The 8,740-nt window shown below is 27.9% G+C and overlaps 3 protein-coding genes across 3 annotated transcripts; all 3 read right to left on the reverse strand.

The window, feature by feature from the left end:
* Nucleotides 1-5: 5 nt before the first annotated feature.
* Nucleotides 6-992, reverse strand: LOC119675593 (the record flags this gene model as incomplete). Its single annotated transcript, XM_038086800.1, has 3 exons — nucleotides 685-992; nucleotides 104-609; nucleotides 6-26 (listed from the first exon to the last, which is right to left on the reverse strand). Coding segments are annotated over exons 1-3 (732 nt in total), but the record flags the coding sequence as incomplete, so codon positions are not given.
* A 649-nt stretch (nucleotides 993-1,641) lies between these two features.
* Nucleotides 1,642-3,212, reverse strand: LOC119675595. Its single transcript, XM_038086801.1, has 3 exons — nucleotides 2,996-3,212; nucleotides 1,883-2,761; nucleotides 1,642-1,826 (listed from the first exon to the last, which is right to left on the reverse strand). Exons 1-3 carry the CDS (start codon nucleotides 3,210-3,212, stop codon nucleotides 1,642-1,644), a joined length of 1,281 nt encoding a protein of 426 aa, XP_037942729.1.
* Nucleotides 3,213-6,276: 3,064 nt separating this feature from the next.
* LOC119679504 lies at nucleotides 6,277-7,854 on the reverse strand. Its single transcript, XM_038091897.1, has 3 exons — nucleotides 7,618-7,854; nucleotides 6,619-7,488; nucleotides 6,277-6,554 (listed from the first exon to the last, which is right to left on the reverse strand). The coding sequence occupies exons 1-3, from the start codon at nucleotides 7,829-7,831 to the stop codon at nucleotides 6,328-6,330; spliced, it is 1,311 nt and encodes a 436-aa protein (XP_037947825.1). The 5' UTR covers nucleotides 7,832-7,854; the 3' UTR covers nucleotides 6,277-6,327.
* Between the last annotated feature and the right edge of the window lie 886 nt (nucleotides 7,855-8,740).

Below are 8,740 nucleotides of genomic sequence, written 5' to 3' on the forward strand. Positions count from 1 at the left end.
CTTTTAGTAAATTGCTCAAAGGTGGGCTAAGTTGTAAAGTAAAGTCAATTATTTCTATCTTGAAAGTAATCACTTATATAACAGTATTACGAGTATTACTTACTATTTTATCAATATAATTTTGAGCATTTTCTAAACCCCATTTTGCCATTGCTGCTTTATAAGTTGTAACTTTATTTGTGTACATAAACTTCATATCTTCATTTATTTTATCGGCATTAAAAAAACTGTACTGGAAATCTGTTGGATATGGTCCATGCTTCTGCGCATACACCGCGGAAACTGCATGTAATTCAGCTAATCTTTCTAATACACGTTTCATGTGTGCCATATCGAAACCTTTCAATCGATCTACATTCTGATAACCTCTTGGTTTCAGATCTTCAAATACTAGATTAATACGTTCATCTAAATTTTCTATAAAGAGACATTGTGGTGCCAACTGCACCTTTTTTCCAGCTGCAACATAAAGTGCTTCAAATGCTGGTAAATATTTTTCATACATTATCTTTTCCTTGGGAAAGAGACTCATTCGATTTATTTCACGTCCGCCTTTATCTTCATCTAACATAGTTTTGAGCACATAACTCTTTTGTTTTGTAGTACCATCTATTATTTATAAGAAGTTAGAAATTATTAGGTTAAATGAAATATTCGTAAGTATTAGAAATTGATTTACCTTACCCTTTAATTCGAAGTCCACATAGAGTCTTATCATTACTGAGGTGAAGTTTTCACCGGGGGGTATCGCTGCTACGGGCGTAAATTTTAACACTTTAACATAATCAGGCACATCTTTCTCCCATAAAGCTTTGAAGTGTTCAGCGCAGATCCATTCTGGTATATTTAAATTTTCATTCGGATTTTTAATATCACCGTTTGTAGACATTGTAAATATTAATATTAGTAAATCTTTTGTAAAAACTATTGGTAATAATTTGTTGAGAACTTATCACAAAATTTTGTTAGTGTAGACCGTAAAGAAATTTCACTATCAAGAGCTACTTTGAAACTAATTTTAAATAATATTATTAGCATTTTTTATGCTTATCGGGAGCTTTCAAATATTATCTGATAAAATCTTGAAGAGCTGAATTGTAGTGTGGAGAGTAGTTCTCTTAGTTTCAAAAATATTATTTTCGTGAGAAAACTTTTAAAACTTTCAAGATTTTTTAAATATCTCAATTTTGTGTTAATAATTTTTTATAAATAAAATCTCGAGAGTAGTGTAGGAAATTTATTAGTTGAAAATAAAATAAAATAAAATAAAATATGTGTAGCTCTGAGATGTTTTCAGAAGATGCGAATAATACGTGTGCTTATTTTTCCAACAGATTAAACTTAAATTAAATAGATACTTTTTGCATATCACTTTTTAAACATACCAAACCTTTAATCTATTTCTATTTAATCTAAGATAGTTTACACCAGTTGTTTATCTTAATTAGCTTTTTAAAATATTAGTTTCATTTACAAAAAATTATATTTTCTAAGAATATTTTTGTAGTGTGAAATTATTCGCAACTCGTTTTTATTCATATTTTTAATTATTCGTTAATATTATTATAATTAATTTAATTTATACATATATTATATTTAATAGAATAATTTTTAAAACTATAAAAAATACAATCGTTAATATTATATACCCTTATATGCAAAAAATGGTATAAGTTGACACATTGCTTTGGCATAATGAGGGTTAGTAAAACTTTTATAACGTAAAATATCTCCTTCGTGTCCAGGTCTGAACATATTTTCAAAAGAAGACTGTTCACTCGTTGGCAACAACAAATTGCAAAGTGTAGTGTTTGCAGCAATAGGTCCTAGAAAAGTAAGAAACTTACTCTTTATTTTTAAAAGAAACTAAAGTCTCTCTTACCCCAAAATCCATATTTAAACATCATCTGTTGAATATCCATCAAAGTCGGCCAGGACTTCTCAGTTTCATATTTTAGAAGTTTTAAACATTCAATTAAATGTGCATGGTAAATAAATAAAAAATGATCAAATTCTCTTATTTTAATATCAAGTTCAGCTGATGTTATGATTAATTGCCACAAATCTTGAGCTGGTGAACCATAGTTGCAGTGTTGAAAGCCTATGAATATTGCCTCATCTATAACGCCACTCTCATTATAATTAAACAAAATATTTGTATTGAATAGTTGTCCGTGATTAAGCACATTAATTTCATTGGGATCCACATTATTTGAGTTCAAAACTGCTTCCATATAATCTTTAATTGTTGGCATTTTTTTTATAAAGTCTTCAACATGTGGTAAACCCCACTGGCGCATTGCATTTCGAAAATGTAATTGACGTTTCTCCGTTATTCTTTTTACCATACGTATGTTGGATGCATTACAGAAACTCTCCTGGTATAAATCAGGATATGGGCCTTGAGTTGCAAAATAGACTGTTGTAGCTGCATGAAACTCAGCTAACTTCCGTAAAGCCCAACGCATGTGTAACATATCGAAACCTTTAAAGCGGTCTACGTTATGGAACTTTTTTCTGCTGAAATCTTCCAGAACTAAAACGGCATCTTCAGTCGATATAGCTGCATGCATGCATAATGGAGCCAATTTAATATTTAGACCATTGATGGATGCGTACATTTTTGTTAATACTGGTATTATATGTAAGTACATATGTTTTTCCTTCAGAAAGGTGTTACTAGGCTGTAGTTCAGTAGACTCCTTTGTATTTAATAATTTATCGGATTTTAGTAGATAAGTTGTTTTAACTATGGTATTATCTAAAATTTTTATAATGTTTGTAGTTAAACTGGTTTGTTCAGTATAAAGTTTAGAGCGGGTATAGGTGAGAAATATGAATAGAGGTTATTAATAAATAAAGTGAAAAATGTGAAAAATATCAATTTTAATTTTTGATTGTTAAATTATTCGTTATATTCCATTTATGTTGAGTAGAAAAAAAAATTAAAAAGAGATAGAAATAAATGAGATAGAAATAAAAATATGATTCTTACCTGTTAATTTGACCTCTAAGAGAACTCGTATAAAATCAGATGCTACAGTTTTATCAGGTGTTTCAGTTGTGATTGGAATTATAGAACTTATTTCTTTAAAGTTTAAAACCTGTTTAAATGCCGGTTTAAAAAATTCTTTATTAAGCCATTGAGGTATTTTCGACAAATTATTAGCGTTTATTTCGGTGGTTGTAGTTGTGGTAGACGGCCTAGACATCTTCGTTTATTAAAATGTTACAATTGTTTTACAGCCTTGTGATAGTTAAATCAATAATACATTAATAAAACACTATGAATTTTTAGTTATGAAATGAACCGCTGAAATAAAGTTTGTTGTGTAAATAGTTGCTCTCAAACATTATTTTGATATTAAAATGAAATTCGTAAACTCATAACAATACTTTTATCGATATTGATAACAAAATTATCTATTAATTACAAATATTTAATATGTATGAAATAGAAAATTACTTTTAATTGATTATGTAGAATTAAATTTTTTATAGTATCAGCAGATAAAATTGGCTTATAACAGAAAACTCTCATGATATGAAAGATAACATTTTAATAATTAAATTACATGGGTCTTAGTACAATTTAAATAACTAATAACAGAATGTAATTGCTTAACAAATAGTAAATGAGTTTCAGTTTCAATTGCTATGTTATTGTTTTTCTTTTTAATTATTGCAAAATTTATTAAAAAAAATAGTTAATACTTTTTCAAACAAAAATACACTTAATTGAAAATAGAGTTTAACAGTTTTCTGTATATCTTATTAATATATTATGTTAAATGGATATTTAAAACTGGTATTAAACCATACTTTCGAGTTTTTATAGACCATTCCTTATTTTTTGCTTATTTAATATTCTCTGAATTGTACTGATAATTTTTTATATATTAAAAATACTTATATCTAATTGAATAATATTTGATTGAAGCAGAAACAGGTCTAAGGTCATTAATAATATGATAGAAGCTATACAAAACCGCAGCAATAACAGTCTTAAGGTAAACTAAATAAAGAATACCCCCACTATTTTTTAATGCCTAATAAAATGTTACGACTAATAAAATTTTTATCTCCACTACTTAAACGTGTCACCACAAAATTTTACATTTTCACTCTATCGCTTTGTTTGACTGTCATATCCAACTTCTTGCATCTAGAGAAAATGTATGACGGTATTCATTATTATTTTTTTATTTTCCGTCTACTTCTAATCATTATTAAATACACCATTCAAAAGAGATTACTGAATTACTGAGATTAAGTTTGGTGTCAAAATTATACCTTTCATCCTAATTTTTTTGCAGCAATCGGTTTTCTAGAAATACTTTTCCTAATTTATTTATTGATGCCTTGCATTAAACACTAGTCTCACAATAAGCGCACTACAATTGTGATTTCCAGATTATGGAATCTATGACATGTCTTTATTCTTTCCATAATTTGTCTTAATTTTGTTGAAACAACGTATACCGAAGAGTATTATAAGAGATATGAGCATATCCAATAATCTGTTGGACAGTTCCTGTGTAGGTAAGATCGTTCTGATAATATCACTACTACCCAATTTGCAAATTAAGTTTGATATATCTAGGTGTTTGCAAAAGGATTCCCAGATAGATTAAATGAGTTCGAAAATTGTGTATAATTGTGATTTTTTGTAACCATTTTTTAATATACCTGATTTGACTCCTTGGTTAATTGTATACGACTTCTCTGGTTTTACTTATTAATTTAAGAAAAATGATACTAACATAATCAAAATAATTTTTATAATATCTTATTTATCTAATTTTATGTAATTTATTTTATATCTAATCTAATTTTTATCTAATATCTAATTTTTATAATATCTAGGGTAGGTAGGTATTAAAACTTTCGTGCACATTTGCCTTATTTCTGTGTTGAGTTTATCAATAGATATAAGGTATTATTTTAAGTGGTCTGTTCGATCTACATTGATCTTAATCGATCTTAACGACTGCAGTCTTAATTGGTTAACAGCAGCCTTCTGCATTGAAGACTAAGAGCGGATGGTGCTTATTTGATGTGGATTAGAGAATTTATTATATGTTAAGAGAAAATTATATAGATATTACTATTGAAAATATGAGAACTTGTAGTAGTAATCGAATAAAACTATATCTTGGTGCTAAGGAGAACTCAAGAGACATTATATATAATATATTCATATATAATAAAATGGCTAAAACCAGAACCGAAATAGAGTTATTAATAATACATTTGTATCGAATACAGATACAAATCCAGTCGTGTCTATTAAGTGATTCTATAGAATTTTGCAGAATACTGAAATATTACCAACAGTAATATCCCAGTGAACAGAGATCATATCACGCGCACTTAGTCATCTATGACTCACTACATATTGTTGTAATGTTTTAATTTTTTTTATGGCAGAATCCGATTAGCTGTTGTGACTGGAATAATAGTCTACAGTTCCTCCATCTTTTTTTCTGTCAATGTGTTTGGTTCAAGCGATAAATAATTTGTTACGAAACTTAAAATATTGCGATGTTTTGAATACTTTTCATTAAAAAATAAATTGATTAAATGACCTTGATCTCGAAAATATTTATTCTGGTTGTAATTATAGTTGGTGCTTTTCTGTTCAGTTATCTACATTTTTCATTATAATATTTCATTGCTTCAATTAAGTTCTCAAATGATGTAAGCTGCTGTATGTAATTAAGTTCTCAAAATGCAATATCAAATAAAACACATTTGAATTATAAATCATGAGGGCGGTATTGTAGATATTTTTGAGTTCTAACAAAGAGCAAATATTGTTCTATTAATTGATTAATGGAGCAGTAAGCAAATTTTTACATATACTTTTTTCATTTTTAACTGGGAACACAGAGTTTATATACATAATGGTAATTAAAAAATAAATTGAATGTAATTATGACTAAATTACAATTTCTGCATTAATATATTTCACTTGTTAATACTATATGCTTATATATTCAGATTATTTATATACATCCCTCAATATTAATTTCCATAAATAATTAAAAATAAATAATAGTGACATGAGCTTGGCTCTGTTACTTTAGATGAATTGGTCCACATTAATCATATATCAACTTTCTTGATTTTTAAAATCAAACCAAAAATTTCCAATTCAAAAAAGTTCTTCTGTATATTTTTTAAGTAATCTTATTTATATTAATTTCAGATTTAAAATAACAACAATATTCTTAAATATTATAACAAAATAGTATTGTACAATTAAAAATGTTTAAAAATTAACTGCTTAATACTGCATATAAATATACACATATTCCATATATTCTAATTTGCACTGTCAATCTTTATTTTTTTTTTAATTATATCCAAAATTCCTTTATTGTCGAAAAATGGATACAATTGACTCATGGCTTTGACATAATAAGGATTAATGAATGTTTTATATTTGAACTCTTCACCTTCAGGTCCAGTTTTTAACATAGTTTCCATATTAGCGTCTTTATCGGATGGGAGGAGGACAGCTACCATAACACCACCAGCAGTGAGAGGTCCTATAAAATATTAATATTTATTATCATCATGAAATAAAGTTATTATTTATCTCGGCATATTTACCCCATAAACCATATTTTAGCATCATTATATGTAGCTCTCTAAGTGTTATAATAGGTTTTTGATATTTTAAAAGATTTAAGCACTTCACTAAGTGTTTGTGATATATACGAATAAAATTATCAAATTCTTTAATTTTAATATCTAAGCTAGCTGATGTAACAATTAGATACCATAGGTCTTGTGCAGGTGTGCCCCATCTACCAACTTGATAATCAACAAAAATTGTCTGTTCAATATTTCCTTCATTATCGTGACGAAACATAATGTTATTTGCCCAAGTATCTCCGTGGTTCAGTACGTTAAATTCATTTGGATCGGTTTCATTCAATGACAGAGCTGCATCGAAGTAATCATCATTATCCGGGTATTTGGCAATGTAATATTCTACATTTTCTAGATCCCATTCACGCATAGCTCTAAAATAGGCTTGTTTTCTTGATTCAGCCATTCCTTCAAATATTGGTCGATTGCTTTCGTTGAAGAAAGTGCTGCTGTAAATTTCATCATAAGGTCCATTCAGATGATAATAAACCGCAGATGCAGCATGCAGTTCAGCTAGTTTGTGTAATACACATCGCATGTGTTCCATATCAAAACCTTTCAAACGATTCACATTCATAAACTTTTTTCTACTCAAATCTTCTAAGACCAACGTTATGCGTTCCGGAGTTTCTTCAACGTGCAAGCAATTAGCAGATAATTTTATTTCAACTCCTGCCTGTTTATAGAGCTTTACAAATTGTGGTAGTAAAGTTTGGTACATCAGTTTCTCCTTTGGGAAGAGATTCATGTTTGAAACAAGTTCTGCACCTTGATTACCGCCTTCCAAACATGTTTTCAAAATGTAAGAAGATTGTGTGTTGCTGCCATCTGAAAATTGAATAGAAAAAAGGCAAATAATTATTAATATATGAAAAATAAATATGTACTTATATTTGTATGAAACAGCAGATTTCTATCAAACTGCATTCAAACTACCTGGAAAATGTGTTCACTTACCTTTTAGTTCTATTTCCATTATAACTCGAACCATTATTGAAGTATAATTCTCTCCGGGTGCAGTAGCAGCAATTGTTGTAAAATTAACTATTCTTACAAAATCTGGTATATCTTTTTCTAGTATGGGAATAAAGTAGTCTTCATTGATCCATTTTGGTATTTGCAGATATTGATTAGGATTAATGGGATCATTGTCAGTATTATTAGGTGCCATAATGAAAGTTTAAAGAAGATCTAAAAATACAACAAAACTTCTAGTTAAATTCTTTTAGATGATTGAAATGATTCATAGTTCCAAATATGATAACTCTAAAGTAATTTTATAAAGATTTATGTATAATTGCAGATACTTTCAGTTATTTACTGCATAAAATATTGCCTTTAAAATATACAATAGTTTCTTCAGAAGTTTTAAAATGTAAGTCTTGAGTTTTACAATGTTCGGATTAGTTATTATTTATAAATACATCGAACATTTTCATTTCAGATGATGAAGTTCTAAACAAACTATTCTTGAACATTATGACTAAGTCAATTCAAAAGCGAATATCAGTATGACTTCATATTTAAGGTATACTCTACTTTACACATTTATATGCCTCATAACATATTTGATAATTTTCTACATAATCGAATATTTTTTTAATTATAATGACTTATATTTACTTTTGTTTTTTTCACAAAAACAGATGGAATAACAATAACTAAGAAATTCATTATAATCAATGAAATTATTACGATAGATTATCTACCGTCTATCTTCTATGAAAAGATATCTCTAACTTTCAAGTTAAAAGTATAGACACATACTTCAGTAAAATTGGCAGACAATAAAAATTGTGATAAGGTTATCGTATTTGAGATAACAATATATAAAGTAGTAAAATGTGTTTAATCTTAGTTTTCGCAAATCATTGCATATTCTAAATTTTTGCAAATCATGGAATTTAAATAGTCTTTTCATTCATTGACGCTAGTACTAGAGTAAGTTGTCTTTCTTACAACCCTTCTGTAGTCAGTTATTTATATCAAGTCGTCTCAAATTAGTTTTCATTCTATGAAGCCGATAGGATCAGGAATCTAGATTAAGGAAACAAAATTTTCAGGAACCGTTTCTGTGAGA

This window comes from Teleopsis dalmanni, chromosome 2 (assembly GCF_002237135.1).
Source record: "Teleopsis dalmanni isolate 2A chromosome 2, ASM223713v2, whole genome shotgun sequence".
NCBI classification, from domain to species: Eukaryota; Metazoa; Arthropoda; class Insecta; order Diptera; family Diopsidae; genus Teleopsis; species Teleopsis dalmanni.